At 53.3% G+C, this 20,099-nt stretch overlaps 6 protein-coding genes across 6 annotated transcripts; 3 read left to right on the top strand and 3 right to left on the bottom strand.

Moving 5' to 3' along the window:
• Nucleotides 1–940: 940 nt before the first annotated feature.
• BNA1 (3-hydroxyanthranilic acid dioxygenase) lies at nucleotides 941–1,448 on the top strand (the record flags this gene model as incomplete). The annotated part of the gene is made up of 1 exon (XM_049374366.1): nucleotides 941–1,448. A coding segment is annotated over one exon (508 nt), but the record flags the coding sequence as incomplete, so codon positions are not given.
• A 69-nt stretch (nucleotides 1,449–1,517) lies between these two features.
• On the bottom strand, nucleotides 1,518–3,659 carry J4E87_002730 (uncharacterized protein; the record flags this gene model as incomplete). The annotated part of the gene is made up of 4 exons (XM_049374365.1): nucleotides 1,518–1,623; nucleotides 1,673–2,947; nucleotides 2,993–3,420; nucleotides 3,504–3,659. 4 exons carry the CDS (start codon nucleotides 3,657–3,659, stop codon nucleotides 1,518–1,520), a joined length of 1,965 nt encoding a protein of 654 aa, XP_049236505.1.
• Nucleotides 3,660–4,289: 630 nt separating this feature from the next.
• J4E87_002729 (uncharacterized protein) lies at nucleotides 4,290–5,264 on the bottom strand (the record flags this gene model as incomplete). The annotated part of the gene is made up of 2 exons (XM_049374364.1): nucleotides 4,290–5,105; nucleotides 5,154–5,264. The coding sequence occupies 2 exons, from the start codon at nucleotides 5,262–5,264 to the stop codon at nucleotides 4,290–4,292; spliced, it is 927 nt and encodes a 308-aa protein (XP_049236504.1).
• A 1,511-nt stretch (nucleotides 5,265–6,775) lies between these two features.
• On the top strand, nucleotides 6,776–7,945 carry J4E87_002728 (uncharacterized protein; the record flags this gene model as incomplete). The annotated part of the gene is made up of 3 exons (XM_049374363.1): nucleotides 6,776–6,893; nucleotides 6,980–7,441; nucleotides 7,491–7,945. The coding sequence occupies 3 exons, from the start codon at nucleotides 6,776–6,778 to the stop codon at nucleotides 7,943–7,945; spliced, it is 1,035 nt and encodes a 344-aa protein (XP_049236503.1).
• A 1,901-nt stretch (nucleotides 7,946–9,846) lies between these two features.
• Nucleotides 9,847–10,684, bottom strand: J4E87_002727 (uncharacterized protein; the record flags this gene model as incomplete). The annotated part of the gene is made up of 2 exons (XM_049374362.1): nucleotides 9,847–10,575; nucleotides 10,625–10,684. The coding sequence occupies 2 exons, from the start codon at nucleotides 10,682–10,684 to the stop codon at nucleotides 9,847–9,849; spliced, it is 789 nt and encodes a 262-aa protein (XP_049236502.1).
• A 487-nt stretch (nucleotides 10,685–11,171) lies between these two features.
• On the top strand, nucleotides 11,172–18,672 carry J4E87_002726 (uncharacterized protein; the record flags this gene model as incomplete). The annotated part of the gene is made up of 10 exons (XM_049374361.1): nucleotides 11,172–11,381; nucleotides 11,431–13,431; nucleotides 13,481–13,843; nucleotides 14,705–14,896; nucleotides 14,978–15,023; nucleotides 15,072–15,127; nucleotides 15,175–15,601; nucleotides 15,648–17,688; nucleotides 17,737–18,284; nucleotides 18,338–18,672. 10 exons carry the CDS (start codon nucleotides 11,172–11,174, stop codon nucleotides 18,670–18,672), a joined length of 6,219 nt encoding a protein of 2,072 aa, XP_049236501.1.
• Between the last annotated feature and the right edge of the window lie 1,427 nt (nucleotides 18,673–20,099).

The raw sequence follows: 20,099 nt of genomic DNA, 5'->3' as shown, positions 1-20,099 counted from the left end.
CGGAGATGTGTTTAAGAGAGAGGTGTGTGTGTGTGTGTGTGTGTGTGTGTGTATGTATGAAAGAGGCAAACTCACCTCTAGGTCCCTCCATGACGCCCTTGGAGTAGGCTTCGTATCGTCGCGATATCTCGCGGATGGCTTCGTAGCCGGCGGTCATGAGGACGACGGCGAGGAGCGAGAAGACGAGCGAGGTCGTGCCGGAGATGTGCCAGGAGGGGAAGACGATGCAGAGATCGGTCGTGTCCCAGGTGAACAGCATCTGTTCGAGCGACATGTCAGCGTGTCGTCCGATACTAGGAGGTGCATCACCATACGTTCATGTTGCACTTGGGTCCATCGCCGCCCATGCCGGGCATGTCGTGGCCCATGTGGCCGTGGTCCATGTGCGAGTGATCCATGCCCATGTTGTGTTTTGCTTTCGAGGTCGGTTGGAGGAGTTGTTGTTGGGTGCTGCGGAGGAGATGGGGAAGCTATGCTCGTGTCTCGAGATAGGCGGGTCGAGAAGCTGCATGTGATGGCACGCGTCGCACCAGTGATCGACGCCTGCACGCACGAGCCGCGGTTCCGCGGGGCGAGAAGCTCCCCACTCGTGGACCCTGGATGATTGATTACATCGTCGACTTTACATTTCAAAGCAGACCAAACAAACTCGTCGCGCTGACTTGAGGAACAAGATTCTCTTTTGACATACACATTGTTCCAGGATGAACACGACGCGATCATTACGGCCAGCCATCCGGCTCGCGCAACGCGCTTCGCGACCGGTACCGCGACCTTCCGCAACACTCCCACAGCGCCACTTCTCACAATCGCAACCACACCGACAACTTGGCCCACCATTGAACATACCAAAATGGTACATACACCAACTATCCCGTCTCCTCCCATCCCATTCTACCCCAAACAGACACAGCGCAAAGCTAACCCAACTCCCATCCAGGGTCTCCGAAAACGCGCACATGCTCAAACCGCCGATAAACAACTACTGCGTCTACAACGACGCCGTAACCGTAATGATAGTCGGCGGCCCCAACGAACGAACCGACTACCACATCAACGAAACCGCCGAATGGTTCTACCAACACAAAGGCGGCATGCTACTCAAAGTCGTCGACACGACCCTCCCACCAGGCCAGCAATTCAAAGACATCCACATCAACGAAGGCGACATGTTCTTACTGCCCCCAAACACGCCGCATAACCCCGTGCGCTTCAAGGATACCGTGGGCGTGGTGCTGGAGCAGAAGAGGCCGGAGGGCAGTTTGGACCGCTTGAGGTGGTATTGTCAGAACTGCGGGGATAAGGTGTATGAGGCGGCGTTTTATTGTACGGATCTGGGCACGCAGATCAAGGATGCGGTGAATGCTTTCAAGGCGGATACGGAGAAGAGGACGTGTAAGAGTTGTGGGACGGTTTGTGATACTGCGCCGCAGCCCAAGAAGGCTTGATTGGGATGAAAATGGGGTGTATGATATGTATTCTATGTACGGTGGCTGCAATGGAGAAGGGAACAAGGTTCAAAGTCCTTTCCACATGATCTTGGAAATGTGGTCTGTCTTCTTTCGACTGGGTTTGACGAGGCCGAGGTATCGCAGTTCGGCCAATGCTCGCTGGAATAGTGCCCTGTGACGGATTAGTATACCATGACTGTGATATGCAGGTGCAGACTTACATGGTGTTGGGCTCGTTCTCTTCTGTTCCGTCTCCTGCAATGGCGTTGAACGCCGACCACAAATCGGTGACGTTGATCAACGTTCCAGACTCGAGGTACATCTGATACACAATAGCTGTCGCAGGCTGTGTAGCAGAAAGAGCTGCCGGGTTTCCATCGACTCCACTACAGCATTCGCAGCCCAGATAGTCGTGAGGTGAAGCTAGTGCACGCTCAACAGCAAAGCGCGGCTTAGGTTGGAAGACCTCTGTGTGTGGTGACTTTAGGTCGTATATGAAGAGCTCATTCAGAGTCAACGTCTTCGGGTCGATGAACGAGGAGGTGAAATACGCATCGAGCTTGTCGTGAAATTCCGTGACCAAGTCTGAGTATGCCTTGTCTTGCTCTGACAGTGCAGCTTTGTGCTTGCTCAGAAGTACTTTTTGTGCCACGACGGTGGTTCGTACACTGTCGTTGCGGACATCGTGCTGCGTGCGGAGCGGTGCATCGGCGTTTTGTAGCAGGCTGTCGAGCGTCTGCTGAGCTGAAGCAATGCCCAACGAGAGGTTGTCGTCTTCAAGATCTCGTAGCGATGCTAGCAAATGTACCAGTCTGTCGGATGGAATTTTCTTGATGGATAACATCGTTTCGCGGATGAGGGGCGATCCAGCTAGCTCGCCAGCTGCTGCTCGGGTCCAAATAGATGAAAGCCGGACGCTGGGTGACATCTGAAGCGACTCGCGGATGTTCGCTAGTACTTCCGCAGCGTGGCTCAATGATATCATGGCGCGTTGGCCAGATTGTAGATGATGTGCAATCTGGTCGAACAGGTACTTGTTGTCTTCCAGTACTCTTCGTACGTCTTGTGCCTGACCAGCTTCTAGCATGCGCTCAACCCACTGGCGAAACGATGGCAGAGTGCGAACAGCTTCGAACGCGTCTGCTGATAGGTCTCCGGGTGTAACATCATGCGTGAGGAAGACGCTGGGCACGCTAGCATAAAAATGCGACATGTAAGCGTACTTCAGCCCATCACAGAAATCCTGTGTGTTTTGAACGTGATCTTTCTGTCGATCCAACATACGGCGACAGAGGTTGGGTCCAATGTGAAGTCGAGAATCTGTGCTGGCAACCGTCGCACGAAACAGCTTCTCGATGATCTCATCAGATTGGGTAACGTCAAACTTCTGGCCTTCAAGGTAGCGGAGTGAATTGCCTGCCAGACGCTCCTCGAAGCTCTCTGCAGAAGTAGCAATGCCAAAAAGTAGAACGAAAGGTAGACGATCGAGCCATGAGCTGTATAAATTAGCATGGGCCATCGCTAGATATTATCAGACGTACTGAAGAAGATCAACTACATCGACGAGTAGCCCAACGTCGAAAGCCTCACTATCCTGCAAAGCGACAACGATGCTAGAAGCGCGATTCTTCTTTTGCCATTCTTGAACATGACCAAGATCGTAATTGAGTAACTTTGGACCATGCCTAGAAGACGTAGCTGGACGGTCTACATCATCCTCATCCTCATCGTCCACGCGCGAAGTAACCTTCTTGATGAGCGTTTTCAGCAGCGTCTTCAGATTTGGACATTCGCTGGACGTCAGCACCACATATGCGCAATTTTCAGCTCTGATGCCCCTACCCAGACGCTCGAAGAAAGGGCCATGAGATGCAATGCTAGGACCGGCAACGATGAGCGCTGTTGGTATGGCAAACTTGGGCTCATCTGGCGATGCGCTGGAAGCGGAGATGAAGTTGACGATCTTTTCCTGGGTGGCGCTATCTGCCCCTTCCAAAGTACTCTGCTCATATTAGCAGCCATTTAACGCGTGTCACTATTCGGATCACTCACTTGAATGCGCTCGTCTTGCTGTGCCCACAACTCCCGATACCTGGCTAGCCGTTCTGGTAGTTGCGCCTGCGGGTCGAATTTGCCGGTTCTTTGTCGCTTTGGCGCCCGCTCTTCTGTCGAAGGTGGCTCATATATGTAGCTTTTCTGATGCTCCATGTTCAATTGTTGCAGGCGGGATGGCTTGTCTACTTGTCTGATGTTGTTGATGGGCAAGGGCTAGGGGCAGGCGCGACGAATCGCGAAGCGCGTGAGCACGGGACTTGGTGATTTGGTCAAAGCTCACGAGGCTGTTTCAGGGACAACGCCGAATACCAGCATGTGTAATGGACGATGTTGTGTTAAGAGTGATAGAGTTATGACATCCGAGAATTCTGTTCAATTACAGTTTATCTGCACTGGTTTGCCTACGGAGGTATTGTACCATCTTCACCTCGCGCGTTCCTCTTGTCCATCTTGTTGATAATCGATAGCTATTGGGAGTGTAGAAAGTATTTTGAAGCTACCTCACCTTCGAATGGTCGTCGTCGATAGACATCTTGGAGCTATAAAGAACTAGACTCCTTGATTCACTAGATTCTCACCAGCGATTATGACTTCTCGAGACCGTTGCCATGTTGTGACCGCGACCCAGAGCTGCAAAGCCAGACAATGTTGCACGAGCCGAACGTTACGCCGGTCTCATGTGTCCAGCCGTGATCTCACCTATTGTAGGCTAAGAGCATAGCAGAATTCGAGCTCGTAGCTTGTATTATCGAGACATCTTCACTACATGAAGATGTAAGTCTCTCAATCGTGCTCCTCCTCAGTCACTCCTGGACATCCTTCCATTTCGGCATCAGGGTATTCGTATCCACAGTATAGACAGTAATGGTACTCTTTGCGAAGAAATACCAGAAGCTTCTGTAACCGCTCTGCCACGGGCAAGGCCTCAAATTCTGCCAGCTCTGGATCTTCATCCTCGAGCTCGTTTTCAAGTGTGGTGTAGAAGGGCGCAAGATCTCGGCCTTGTGCTATCTTCGAATCGTCGTCATCGTCTTCCGGGGCTAGCGTGGGTAATCGCGACGAAATGCTATTATTCAGTTCTCGTCGTTGCTGCTTGTCGCGGTTCTTCTCGACCCTGCGCCTCGCACGAACACGCCAAAGGACGTTGATGTCCTTCAGTGGTTTCTCGCTCGTGTCTGGCGCGCCTTTTTCTTCGGCCTTCTTGTCAGACAAGCGCTCAGCTGTCCTCTGTGCGCTGTCCAAATCCCGTTCGGCCTTCTTCTCTTTCTGTTCTTGGCGCATTATCTCTAGGTAATCACCCTCTTCTTCCTTTGCACGCTTTGCCAATCGATCTGCTTCCTCGAACTGTTCTCTGAACTTGCGCTTCTTTTCCGACTCAAGACCAATGCCTCCTCTGTCGTCTTTGGGGTTGACTCGTATAGGCTCCTTGCGCGCGTCTTCAGATTTGCCGAGAGCATCGCCCTGCTTGAATCCAAATTTGGCCATCATCTTGAATCCCTTGTTGGTCTCAGGCAGAGCAGTGGCGAGGGCAGCTTCTCGTGCAGCTTCGGCCTCTTCTTCTCGTTCGGCTTTGGTCTTCTGTCGCGCTTTGGCTTCGCCCTGTCCATGTGTCAGTCTGGCACAATTCCGCAATTCCACTCGACGCACCTCTTTGCGCTTGCGCGCGGCGCGCTGGAGAGAAGTCTCATACTTTGGTCCCTTTGGCGCATCCTCAAACACCATATTCATGTAATCATCCTCCTCGTCTGATTGCGCCATCTTGTGCTAGTGAGTTGTGAATGCTCTAAAAATTGTGTTGTCGACTCGGGCGCCTCAACTTGCAGGACCGCCCGCAGCGGCAGCGACCCACCTTCGTAGCGTTCCCTTGGCATATGTCAGGGCAGGCGATCCCCCAGAGTCTTCTTTCGACCACATCTCCTCGCCCAGCCTGCTAAATGCCATCGGCCCTCAATCAGCGCTATAGTGACGCATCGCGCTCGCTGAAGCGGGCGCATATTAGGCCTCCCAAACGACCTGTGTGCATATTAGGCCTTCCAAACGATCTGGTCTCCAACCGTAGACCCGGGAGGCTCGAACAACGACTTCCGCCACCTACGTTCCTTGGGGAAAAGGGCTGGGCCAGCCCTGAGTGCCACACAAACCAACTTGGACACGACATGAACCGCAGATGGCGGGTGTTTCGGATGCCAAGGCAACCCCTGCTCGATGTTGATTTAGACGACTTTCAGTGCGACGGAGCCATCCGCTTGTATGCTTTGTCCTAGTGTGTATATCAAGATGCAGAGATGCAGCCGCTTGCTGGGTGTTGGGGTTGACTCGGTTGCAACCCATGATTTCGGCTTTTCGCCTTCATGTGAATGAGGGGGTTGGTGATTCTCTTACCTGAGGCAATAAGCCTCTGCTCACCTGCTGATTTAGACGGCTTTAGATTATTTCCTCACTGCAACAAAGAGGCGCGTCTCCCGAATTCAGATCGACCACCGACAAGCATTGGCTTACATTGGTTGCCGCTTCAGGGGGTTTCTCCACCTCTAACCTCAAAAGGTGCAGGACCCGCGCTACCGTCTGGGGTCAACAACGATCCCTCGCACTGCTCGGGCTGTTCAATATGATCGCGTGTCACTCGAGTCAACGCCTTTTCGCCTCTGGTTGTAGTAGGACGAGCCAATCCAGATAGACGGACATTGCCGAGCAGCTTAGAGCTTCATGCAGACCTATCCACTCACGGCTCTTCGGCGCCCTAGGTTACAAAATGTGGCCGCATTCTTCAGAGATCCCTCACGCATGTGCCAGTTGATCCTTCAATTGCCTGCGCTGCCTCGGCTTCATAATGAGACCGGATAGGTGGTGAGTGCTTCGGAGCGTATCCGCAACAGGCTACTTTCTCGGGCAACCCGTCATCTTCATGAAAATCGCTAAGAGGCCTGTCACTGATCGTACCCTTTTCGACATTCGCCTTGCCATCGGTGCACAGCCAATTGGTATTTGGCGTAAGAGGGGTCTCGGTCGTTTTCGCGCATGTGCCAGTCTCCTACACATTCCCCAGCTTTTGACATCCACAAGGTGTGCGTTCCCCGCGTACCTCCGCGTTCATACCGTCCTTGGAAGTCTTGGTGTATTTTCTTATTTCTACTTAATTCGCGTGCGACACCCTGCGGGTCTGTCCCCTGAAGAACCCACAGTCGCTCTGAATCGCCATCAACCGGTGGGCGACAGAGTGATCGAACTGTACACAACAACCTCTCTACACTTCACCCAAGACCGTCAGTATGGAGAGCAAAGACGGCGGAGCGACACGGGCGGACGATGTGTATACAACGCCCCAGAAGAAAGGCGGCGTTATGAATAAGCTCTATCCGCCAGGACCCACGCCAGGCGCTAAAGGGCGTATGAAGAACCACTGCAGAAAGTTTTGGTGGTGTGGTAAGTCTCTGCCGACAGCCTCAACGTACTTCGTGTTTACATTACGTCAGATTGCCTGGTCCTGGTGATCATTGTGTTGGTCATCGTTCTGCCAATCATATTTGTTGGCATACCAAATAAGGCACAGCACGAGATCAACTCCTCTACACTCGAAGTTACTGCTCAGGAAGTTACCAACCCGCAGCAGAACGGTGTCCACCTGAAGATTGATACAGTCATCAGGAGTGGCAGCAGTTATCACCCTAAGATTGATAGCTTCAAAGCAGGACTATCGCTACCAGGACAAGACCCTTTCATCTACATCACCATACCTGAAGCGAAGTCTGAGGCAGAGACCCGCGTCACTGTCGACCAAGATGTCATTTTCGCGAGTGATGTCGAGTTCTCCAGTTATACCAAGGCTGTGCTTGACAGCGAGACACTCCAAATTCACCTTGACGGCAAGACCAACATTCACCTCTCTGGCCTGCCTACCATGGACGTCGATTACAACAAAGTCATTACGATGAAGGGTACGTCTCATTGAAGCTACAGTAAGGACTAGTCTAATCGTATTTGCAGGACTAAACAAGCTCTCTGGACTCAACATCAGCGACGTGCGCATTCTCTCTGGCACAGACGAGATCCTTTCCGATGGCTCCAACCTCATAGCCAACGTCAGCATTCCCAACCCCTCTGTCATGACCCTCGACCTAGGCAACATCACCATGAACCTAGCCGTCGACGGCACCGCGATTGGCTACGCACTCATTCCAGACCTTTACCTCAAGCCCGGCGACAACGTATTCCCTTTGCAAAGCCACGTCGACCAGCTCGCTATCTTGGGCCTGATTCAGAACAAGTACAATGATGCTGTGCTGCCGCTTGAGATTGTGGGTAACTCGAGTATCAAGGATGGTCAGCACTTGACCTACTACGAAGATGCGATCAAGAGCAATACGATCAACCTGAATCTCGATGTCGGACCGGCATTGGCTGATATTGGGATCAACATCACCAGCTTTGGAGGCTCATAGATTGCCTAGCACCGTCGCAGTTCCCTTTGCGTCCTTGTTTCCGAGGCCATTCATGAGAGGTTGGAGTGTTGATATGCGTCTGCTTTGATACCATCGCTTAGATGATTGTCTTTATGGAGGGTGTAGTGGTTAATGTATGATACCTTGTCGTTACAGTAATACATAATATTACTCAACACATGCGCATGTGCTTTCAACGTTTGCAGAATATGGTTTCATTCCACTCTTACCACTGAGTGATGCCCTTCATTCTTAACAGAGTCGAAATAGAGTTGAGCTAGATGGTCTATCAACTCGCGTCACTCTTGCACTGAGCTTGCCGGATCGGTCGAGAGTTTTCCCCTCAAAATGACGACGCTCACCCATCACTCCTTCATTCGCTGCTGTAGAACTTCGAATCTCTTCGCACGTCGCAAGGGATAAATTATGATACTACGCTCGTTCTCAGCTATTCCATGCACAACACCATCTTTGACCTCAGAACGGAGTTTCGACATCGCGAAGACATCGATTCCCTTGTCATCACTGGTCAAAAAGTGCTGTTTGAACGTTGTTTTTTTGTAACCTCAGAACACTGGTCGATACCACGAAGACATCGACCTCTTGTCATCACCGGTAGGCGCCGCTATCCTGTTTTTCTTTTCTTTGACCTCAGAACACTTGTCGATGCCACGAAGGCATCGATCTCTGATCATCACTGGTCTACGTTGTCGTTTGACTTTCCTCTCGATCGTCGATCGAGGTGATGCGCTGACACACCCTCGGTGTTTTCGACTTCGAGGTGCAGAGCAGCAAGAAGGCGGGAGGGGGCAAGTCTTTTATACTTGGCAGGTGCGGTAGATGATTTGGTAGCGAGCGCAGTTTTCTTCCTTGGTAGCGAATGATACAACTGTCCATCACCATCTCCCATCTCCCTCATGATTACCTGTGCTTCTCATCATTGCATCCACATGACCTCTTATAACCTCCCATATCCACCATACAGCGGCGAACCATCCCCTCACTTCTGACCCCACATCCATGAATCTTCTCAGCCCTCGATCTCCCATTCGTCGGCAAAGAACTCCACAATGTTCACTGCGGCCTGCGAACCCACCGCACCTTCCAGTTTCTCCATACTCCCCGGCACACCAGAAGCCGCGCCCAAGGCTAGAACCACAAGTTCCTTTAGACTACCCACAACGTCGCTTAGAGCAATGACCTGCGCTTGGCTCAGAGGCGGCTCGGTTGTACAGTAAGGAATTAGGTCGTTGACTGCATTGCCAAGGGTGCGGGATGGTTGACGAGGCGGCGGTGGGGGGACGGAAAGCGCGTTCTGAGCTTGGCGAGGGAATTGGGGGTGGTGACGTTGCTGAGAGTGGATGGTCCTGTCGTTGAACGATTGCGAATAGTGGTCTGCTCCACCGTCCAGTTGAGAAGGGGCGACAACGTTCATGGGGCGCCTCTCTCCACCTGGGATGATGGATTGTGCCTTCTCATCGGGACAAGGCGCAGTATCGCTGGTGTGGTACAGAAGACCCATACCGAGAGTAAGCAGATATGAATCTCCGAGGCAATTGGGGATGACCTGGTGTCAGAACGATTGAGTGCGTGTCTCTGGAATATCGAGGGAGTGTATTCTTTGTATGTGACCCTAGTCAGTGCCTGTGAGGTAAGCTTCTTCTTGTAGAAGGTGCGTGGGTCGCGACAGAAAGAGCGACCAACCGATGTAGACAGAACGTCAGATCAGGATATGAAGCTAACAATAGAAGATTTTGGGATCGCGACACTATAGAGAATGGAAAACTTCATGCTTCTATCATTGTGTTGGGTATATGAGAGGAGTGTATCCGAATAGTGCTTTCGACATAGTACAACCATGAGTCGAGTCTACAGAATGTATGCCCGTACGATGTACATATCTATGCTTCCCGAGTGTACATTCCTAGGTCCTTATGTTGCGAGGGCTTATCGGCTGGCGACTGCTCGCGCGCTGCAGAAGTCGCATTCGTCGCTTGGGCAGCATTGGGATGAGCCTCGACAGATACTGGCTTCGCTTCGGCGCTCACGGCTTCAGGCTTTTTGTCTTCCTTCTTTCCACTGCCCGTGAAGAACCCTAGTATCTTTGAGGAAGCAGGCTCCGGGTGCTTCGCCTTGAACTCCTCAAATTCCGCCTTGACTGCCTTGAGCTCAGCCTGCACCTCCTCCAAATCTTCTCTTATGTCGTCTCTGGCATTGCGTGCCTTCCTTCTTTGTCGCCATTGCTCAACGAGAATTACAGCGATTCCAACAGCAAATATGAACGTCTCGGCAGCGAAGTTGGCGCCCATCTCGATGGCTTTTTGTTCGGATAGAGGTCGGATACGGGGCTTGATTCTCTCTTCAGTCTTCTTCTTGATAGCTTCTCGTTCCTTCTCCGTGAGCGCCTCCTCCGCCTTCATCTCCTCTTCAGTAAGAACCGTTGGGGCGGCTGCTTTTTTCCGCGCAGCCTCTGCTAATTGGACTTCCTTCTTAATCTGTCTGTCGATAACAGCCGGGTCCTGGAGGAGGCCGAGGCGCATGCGCATATCGACGCGATGCAAACCTTGGGCAAATTTGACGCATATCCGGCGAAAGCGGTCGTGTTCGTGGGCATTGCGTTTGATGGCATTCTGGAATGTGTCAATTATGACTGAAGATCCCCGGGGCTGACCAACATACTGCTACAGGCTTCGCAAGCGTTCTGACGAACAGTGATGTGACCTTGAGCGTGAGAGACATGTTTGGTTACGAGAGCGTTTCGGATGGTCGCGGGGAGATATGGAGACAATTGACCGGCGGACGGGTGCACATCGCAAGCTTCATACAGATAGACGCATCGGAACAGCTGTATAGCAAAGTGGTGTAGGATTATTCGTGGTGGTGCGCATGGCTGCAGGCTCGATGTTCAAATCGATGCTGCCTTGCGCTGCCGGAGATCCACCGACAGCGATGGCGATTGACTGCGGGCCCAGCAGCTCCATGACAACGCGGGAGACGTGACGAGACGCATGGCCAGCGCACACGACTAAGTCGAACTCGTACTGGATCGTGAGGCACGATCTCCAGTGCAAGCTTGTGCAAGCCGCTGTGCATCGAGCGGACTGTGCCGGGCACCGATTGGCCGACAGCCCTAGCAACGACGCTAACGGGCCCTTGTTTACATGCCATCAACACTCTGCGACTTCGTCCCCGATTTCATCATCTCTCTCCATTTACCTCCACGCCAATGTCTGCCTCGTCGATACACGCAGATGCCCCGCCGGCCGTGGTTCAGGACCCCGAGGGACTCCAATATGAAACGGGATCGCAGCTGGGCAAAGGCGGCTTCGCGATCTGCCATCGCGCAAAGCTGCTGGGCCACGAACACCTCGGCAGCTCAACCGTCGCTTTGAAGATTGTCAAATCCAAAATGGAGCCCCCCAAACTGGCGCAAAAGGTACTGGAAGCTTGGGAGGAAGGCATGGCTATTTGCTGACGCGCCGCAGTTTGTCACTGAACTACAGATCCACTCGAAGCTATCTCATCCCAACATCGTCGAGTTCTTCCGCGCCTTTTCTTTCGAATCAAGCACCTACGTTGTCCTGGAGCTATGCGAAAACGGTTCTCTTGCCGATGCGATCAAGAAGCGCAAATACTTCACCATGCCCGAGATCCGGCGGTTCATGATCCAGACGTGCGGCGCAATCAAATACCTCCACCAACGGAACATCGTACACCGCGATCTCAAGACAGGCAACCTCTTCCTCGACCGCGATATGAATGTCAAGGTCGGCGACTTCGGTCTTGCTGCATTACTGGTGTCACAGAGCGACTATGGGGCGATCCGTCGAACAACCATGTGTGGTACACCAAACTACCTTGCACCAGAGGTCTTGGAGAAGACAGGAAAGGGTCACGACGAGAAGGTCGACCTGTGGGCTATCGGAATCATGATGTACACACTCGCGGTCGGAAGGGCACCATTCCATGCCGCCAAGCGCGAAGACATCTACCGGAAGCTGAAGGCTCGCGAATACACCTGGCCCGACCTCGCCAAGTTTGCCAACGAGATCACCGACGACCTCCGCGACATCGTCTCGCTACTGTTGGTGCACGAAGACGAGCGACCGACCCCCGACCAGATCGTTGCGCACCCTTTCTTCAAATTGGGCTATATCCCATTGGAGCTGAGCAGCGAATGTACCTCGCGGGTGCCGAAATGGCCGAAGAACCGTCCACCAACAGCATCCACGATGAGGCGTGGATACACTGAGGAGTGGTGGGCGCTTTGCAAGTCCTCATCGGTCGGCGAATACGAACAAGGAAAGGCATTTGGAACTTTCGGTCGCAGAACCAACAAGACAGTAGCAAGAGACTGTCAAAAGGAGATTGAAGCCGGCAAGCAACCAAACATCCCGTTCTCTAAAGATGTCGTCTACGTACCTTTCCCTGCCCGCACGCAGTGGCCTCATCAAGCCCCGGGAGGGCTCAGCGAAATATCGGAAGAGAAGGAATCGTCATCTGAAAGCCAAGCCCTATCAGAAACTACCGGGAACGAGCGGACAAAGACTCGTGCATCCAGAGCCCCAAGGAGGGAACCACAGCCGATGCAGACATTGAAGGAGAACGTAGAGCCAGCCGAAGAGCCAGAACCCGCGCACAGGATACTTGACAAACAGCCGACGCGGTTACGAGCAGCCCGCAAGATCTCGAACACTGGGCGTGTTACTGCGAGCACGGCTTCCGCACCTGCGCCACTACGCGTCCCTCGTGAGGCACGAACTTCGACGCGCGCACGAATAGCGAAGGAAACCGCAAAGGAAGCGCCAAAGACAACATCGAACGGACTCCCTGACCTCCCACCTCTAAGAGTCTCTCGGACCAGCGCTCGAGAGAGCGCGAAATCGGAACCTGCGCCGCAACCAACTTCAGCGCGAAGTGCTCCCCGCTATCGGACCGTCAGCAATGACATGCCTGCGACTGATCCAGTGACCGTGTTGGCGCGCTTGATGACATTCCGCGATAACCTTGAACGAGCCCTCGACAAGAAGCCTACAAAGTCGAGAAGAGATCAGTCACCGCAATTACCGTTTGTTGCAAAATGGGTAGATTACAGCCGCAGATACGGAGTGGGATACGTCCTCAACGATGGTAGTATCGGGACCCTCCTCTCTGCAGAGGATCAATACCCCGTTACGATCGCGTTTGCCACGGACGGATACAACCACCTACGGAAGGCTGGAGGCAACCGAGAGCTTGCCAAAAGCGTTGCGCTCAACTACTATACGACCGTGAAGAAGGACCGGGGACTGTCGGAGATTGAAGTGCTCGAGTCGCGACGCATTGAGGAGATCCGGACAGTGTGGCACAAGTTTGGGAAATACATGTGCGCAACCTTTGGCGACGAAGAAAAGCCGCTCAGAAAAGATCCCCGCGTGAATTTTGTTCGCTTCTACCAACGCCTTGGTAACGTCGGGATCTGGGGTTTTGACGACGGCTCCTTCCAAGTAAGCGCTTTTGCCATTTTTCACAAAGCCCGTCTAACAGTTCGTTTAGTTCAACTTCCCCGACCACACCAAACTCGTCTTGTCGTCAGATGCAAGCTACGGGCACTTTTTATGCCTTCCTCTGGATGCGACGTCTCTTCTCGAAGAGACAGGAAACGTGCCGTGGAAGCACGTCAAGGCCAGAGCACATCTTCGCGGTTCATTGCAACAGCTTCTCTACGGCTCAGCCGACAAGGAAGACAGTTACAAAGAGCTCACAGAGGGCAACCTCCTCCGCGCGAAGATCGAATTCATCTATGCTGTCGTGTCGGAATGGTGTCAAGAAGGCGGTCTGGGCTGCCTCGTAGACCCCAAGGTATATTCCTGGGGCGGTCCGCAACTAGAAGAGTCCAAGCGGCTGGACTGGGCGAGCGTTGGGCGTTTTGGCGGTGATGTTTTCTCATGATGATTGAATGACGACCTTGGAGCGATGGCGTTTTTGGGATCTGGGATATTTCTATTAGGGTTTTGGGCATTTCCACGGCGTCGTCTCTGCTACTGAGCAGTGCCGTTGTTCGAACACTCATTCACGACGGTTTGCATTTTGCTGGCGTTTTCTCCTAGCGATTAGTTTGAATGAGCATCCGGTCACGACCCTCAAGACGTTGGTGCCTAATGCCTAAGTTTGTGACACGTCACGAGAAATTATGCGTACGCGGCACACCCGGGTCGTCCTTGTGTGAGGCGTTTGCTGCGACACTTTGATGCGGAAACTGGGCCGAGCCTGGATGGGTTCGCAGCGGCGACGGTGAATGATGCAGTAGTATGACAGCAGATGTTCTAGCAAGTGACATGGCTACAATGCATGTCAGTCTGATGTGTGTAGCCCGATAGGAAATGGGGGTGAATGGAGATGACGAGGAAATTCCAGCCGCGGCGGCAGCTTGCGCGTACGTCGTACTTGAATAGCTGTGGCTGTGCTGGACGATGGGGCGAGTACCCTCCGAAGCGCCCGATTCCACCCAGGGCTCTGACGTTGGCCGGTCTCTACAACCGCCGCATTGCAGCCATCTTTACACGCCCACACCCCCGAGCGACTGCTCCCCCCATACTGGCTCTACCTGGCTTTGCCGTCCATTATTACCATATCCGCTGCTCCCTGAAATCCGCAGCACACGTCCTACCCCACTGGCCGGCTCAAGCTACAGGTCCCAGCTCGACGTCGGGCACCAATCATGGTAGGATGCAGAGAGACTTCGGGGGAGGAATACAGGCTGATACAGGTGATGTGTAGGGGAAAACCAACCGCGCCGCGCGCAAGGCCGGAGGCGGCGCTCAGCCCAAGGCCCAGTTCGCTACCAAGGCCGTCTTCGAGACCACCAAGAAGAAGGAAGTCGGTGTATCGGATCTCACCTTGATCAGCAAGGTCTCGAATGAGGCCATCAACGAGAACCTGAAGAAGCGATTCGAAAATGGCGAGATATACGTGCGTCGACCCGCTTGCGCCAGCCCCGCGTCGCACACCCACGCAGCGATAGACTAGGACAGCGACTGACTATAGGCGCAGACATACATCGGCCACGTGCTGGTCTCGGTCAACCCGTTCCGCGACTGTAGGTGACAGGACATGCGCCTCAGAGGGGGATGCTGACAAGTGGCAGTGGGCATCTACACCGACCAAGTGCTGGAGAGTTACAAGGGCAAGAACAGGCTGGAGGTGCGGTGCATAGCTGTCCACCAACTTCCAGGGCTAATGAGGCATAGGTACCCCCTCACGTCTTCGCAATCGCCGAGTCCGCCTACTACAACATGAACGCATACAAGGAGAACCAATGTGTCATCATCTCCGGCGAATCAGGAGCGGGAAAGACAGAAGCTGCGAAGCGACTTATGCAGTACATCGCCAATGTCTCGGGAGGTAGTAATTCATCTATCCAGGAGATCAAGGACATGGTGCTGGCCACCAACCCGCTGCTCGAATCCTTCGGAAACGCGAAGACGCTGAGGAACAACAATTCGTCGCGGTTCGGAAAGTATCTCGAGATCCACTTCAACGCGCAAGGAGAGCCAGTGGGAGCAAACATCAACAACTACCTGCTCGAGAAGACCCGAGTGACGGGTCAGATTGTGAACGAGCGCAACTTCCATATCTTCTACCAGTTCACAAAAGCCGCATCCTCACAATACAGAGGTACGCCCAGTTTGACTAGACATTAGACTCGCGCTGACATGCACAGAAATCTTCGGATTACAACAACCGCAAGCCTACCTCTACACAAGCAAATCGAAATGTTTCGACGTTCCGGGCATCGACGACCACGCCGAGTTCGACGACACGCTGAACGCCATGAAGGTTATTGGATTACAACAAGCGGAGCAGGACAACATATTCCGGATGCTTGCAGCAATTTTATGGCTAGGAAATGTGTCGTTCCGCGAGGATGATTCAGGCAACGCAGCTATTGTCGACCAGTCGGTAGTAGATTTCGTAGCCTATCTCCTCGAAGTCGATGCGTCGCATGTCAACAAAGCTCTGACCATTCGTGTTATGGAGACAAGTCGAGGAGGGCGACGAGGTTCCGTGTACGACGTGCCTCTGAACTGCGCGCAAGCAAATGCAGTCCGCGACGCACTCTCCAAGGGAATCTACTTCAACCTCTTCGACTGGATCGTGGAACGCGTCAACGTCTCTTTGAAGGCCCGAGGTGCGACCGCTCAGTCGATTGGTATCTTGGATATCTACGGCTTTGAGATTTTCGAAAAGAACAGCTTCGAGCAGCTGTGCATCAACTACGTCAACGAGAAGCTACAGCAAATCTTCATCCAGTTGACGCTCAAGGCGGAACAAGAAGAGTACGAGCGCGAGCAGATCAAGTGGACTCCCATCAAGTACTTCGACAACAAGATTGTATGCGACCTGATTGAGGAGAAGCGGCCACCGGGTGTTTTCGCTGCCCTGAATGACGCTTGTGCGACAGCCCACGCCGATCCTACCGCCGCGGATCAAACATTCGTCCAGAGACTTAACGCTCTCTCGTCGAACCCTAACTTCACGCCTCGCCAGGGTCAGTTCGTCATTAAGCACTATGCTGGTGAGGTCTCGTACGCGATCGATGGCATGACCGACAAGAACAAGGATCAGTTGTTGAAGGACTTGCTGAACCTGCTTGGCCAGAGCAGCAACACCTTTGTGCATACTCTCTTCCCCCATCAGGTGGACCAGGACAACAGGCGGCGACCCCCGACGGCTGGAGATAAGATCAAAGCCTCTGCGAACGACCTGGTGACGACTTTGATGCAAGCTCGTCCGTCCTACATCCGTACCATCAAGCCCAACGAGAACAAATCGCCCAAGGAATTCACCGATGCCAACGTACTACATCAGGTCAAGTACCTGGGTCTGCAAGAAAACGTGCGCATTCGGAGAGCTGGTTTTGCGTCCCGTCAGACCTTCGATAAGTTCGTGGAACGGTTCTTCTTGCTGTCACCAAAGTGCTCATATGCCGGAGAGTACACCTGGACCGGGGACTACGAGACGGGTGCTAAACAGATCTTGAAGGATACCAATATCCCAGCGGAGGAGTTCCAAATTGGTACAACAAAGGTTTTCATCAAGACACCCGAGACACTGTTCGCCTTGGAGACTATGCGAGACAAGTACTGGCACAACATGGCTATTCGCATTCAGCGCGCATGGAGAAACTATCTACGATACCGAGCAGAGTGCGCGACGCGCATCCAGCGGTTCTGGCGCAAGCTTAATGGCGGCAAGGAATTCATCGAATGGCGCGACCAAGGTCACAAGATACTCGGAGGACGGAAAGAACGCAGAAGATACAGTTTAATCGGTTCCCGAAGATTCATGGGCGACTACCTTGGTATCGGAAACAAAGGTGGCACTGGTGAGGTCATGGCCCAAGCGGTCGGCATAGCTCCGAACGAAGAAGTGCCATTCTCGTGCAGGGCGGAAGTGCTTGTATCGAAGCTCGGTCGATCAAGTAAACCAGAAGCTCGCACGCTCATTCTGACAAAGAAGAACGTTTACCTGGTCAAGGTTGCCTCGGTCAAAGGGCAAATCCAGATTTTGCCTGAGAGGGTAATACCCGTTGGCGCCATCAAGATGATCAGCTGTTCAACACTCAAAGACGACTGGTTCTCGATCGGCGCTGGGTCACCAACAGAGCCTGATCCACTAGTGAACTGCGTATTCAAGACAGAGTTCTTCACTCAGCTGCATAACGTGCTGCGAGGCGCAATGACACTCCAAATAGGCGAGACGTAAGTTCCACAGTCGGCATGCATCCGAAAATGGCTAATACACCGTAGCATCCAATACAACAAGAAGCCTGGCAAGCCAGCTCAGGTCAAGGTCGTCAAAGATCCCGCCGTACCGAGGGATGACCAGTACAAGAGTGGCACCGTTCACGTTGGGCCAGGAGAGCCACCCAACTCTGTTTCCAAGCCCACGCCCAAAGGCAAGCAGATCGCCGCAAAGCCCATCACAAAGGGTAAGCTGTTGCGGCCCGGTGGTCCTGGCGGAGGTCCTTCGAAGCTCGCCTCTCGTCCAGCACAACCAAGAGCTGTACCCACGCCTGCCGCCCCGCAACCGAGACCTGTCCCACAGCCAGAAGTGTCGCAAGCCAGACCTGTTCCGGCGCCCGTCGCTGCCTTGTCGAACGGTGCAGGCTCTCATGCGCGTACCGCGTCAGCCGGCTCATCACGCACACCTCCTCCTCCACCCCCACCGCCGCCAGCGCCAGCTCAGCCGAAGGAACCTCGATACAAGGCGCTCTATGACTTTGCAGGTCAGAGCGCTGGAGAGTTGAGTCTAGGGAAGGATGAGATCATCCTGGTCACACAGAAGGAGGGCAATGGTACGTTCATCCTGATCTTCCGCTAACGCGGCATACTAACGAAGCTTCAACAGGTTGGTGGCTAGCATCCCGTCTTGACAAATCCGCCTCCGGCTGGGCGCCGTCTGCATACCTTGAGGAAGTACGTTCAGCAGCACCTGCTCCACCACCAGCGCCACCCGCTCGCCCTGCAAACAGCAAGCCAAAGCCTCCGGCTCCACCTGCCAAACGTCCTGCCGCCAGGAAAGCCGTCAACGGTGACTCTGGACGGGATAGTGGGTACAGTGGTAGTGGGGGTAGCACAATGGAGAGCGCGCGGGACAGCAGTGGTAGTATCGCTGGTGGATTAGCAGAGGCGCTTAGACAGCGTCAGGCTGCTATGCATGGACGGAAGCAGGATGATTGGTAGATTCAAGCTAAAAGCATCCTCGATGAGGCGTATGAGAAGAGAAGGAGGCAACGTTGATGGAAAGCCTCTTTGGGTCAATGAGTTAGCATTCGTATAGAAGAATTGGTCTTGAGCCATGTTTTACGTCTTAGGTGCGGTGATTGTGAGTGCAATGTGGAAGGATGGCTTTTGATGGGAAGGTGATTAGGTACTCTGAGATACTGGCAAACATGCTCTGATTCACAGACGCCGAAATACATGTAGATTGTCCAACGTTCTTGCGTGGTCGAATATTGAGACGTCAGGCACAGCTTTCATGGCGGTTTCTTCGGCTTGCCCAAACGGTGTCTTCATGCCGATCACATTCAGCGCAAGACCCCAGAGACGGCACAGTACTCCACTATCCTTCCTCATGATACGCAGAACGTGTTCACATGCTATTCCGGGGACATGGAGGTTGAGCGCTGCTTCGCCTGCTGAGAAAGCAGGCACGCAGGATAAGCGGCGCGGAAGTGACTCCCGAAGTCACTTGCCGCAGTGCCTTTCCAACACCAGCACAGCAGGAAACAGTGCATCTCAACGATGTACTTGCTGCTACCAACACTTGATTGCCGAATGACTACGGTGCGGTCGCAATCAAGTACCATAGTACCTTTTCATTTGCTATTCCTCCGACGATACTCCGATCAATTTGCTCGTGTCAGGTGCTCAACGGCGTGGGGATATAGGGCTACGAGTTGACGCACGAGCTAGCAGCCGGCCTGAACAGTAGTGTCGTGTTAGATTCGCATCCTCATTGAAATACGGATTCGCAGATGAAAATTCGGTGAAGATAGCCAGACTTCGCAATGATCTTCGTGTGTCTGAGATCCAACCGCGACATCGTGCACGTGCGGCGTTGGCGGGGCAAGAACAGACGACGTCCAGATGTTTCCATTCCGACTTTCTGGTCTGGTCACTGCTTCCAACGTCCGATGATTTCGATGAACCACAATCAACGCTCGCTTGGCCCAGGCGGAGACTTCGTCAGCGTGATATGCAAGCCAGGATGCAGACGGTTCACTGGCCCGGGTTCCCGCTAACATACCCGCCTCTCGGGCCGCTACAACCTCATTGCGAGATTTCCCACCACTGATTGGTATGCAACCGCGCTGTATCATCCTTTGACTGCCTAATGTGCGCTTCGGAAGCTGCTCAACTGCCTTTTAGACTAGCTTCGGAGGTTCAGGTCCGCCATCACAGCTGTCCAACAAAGAGTAGGCGACGAATCAAGTTCCACGCTGCTTACCTCGAGAGACGAATGTCTCGCTGCGCGGCGTAGACTTGCATGTCTAGTCTACGTGTCACCTGCTCCTTCAACCTACTTGTGCGGGATGTCTTGTTCTTACTTGCTCAGAAAGCTGCAACGTGGTGGGGATCAAAGGATTGCTATCGTACCTTTCGCGTTA

The sequence above is a fragment of the Alternaria ethzedia genome, assembly GCF_023757985.1.
Source record: "Alternaria ethzedia strain BMP 0044 chromosome Unknown scaffold_4, whole genome shotgun sequence".
Classification (NCBI taxonomy): domain Eukaryota; kingdom Fungi; phylum Ascomycota; class Dothideomycetes; order Pleosporales; family Pleosporaceae; genus Alternaria; species Alternaria ethzedia.
The sequence above is the reverse complement of the archived record's forward strand: the minus strand, read 5'-3'. Positions and strand labels throughout refer to the sequence as shown.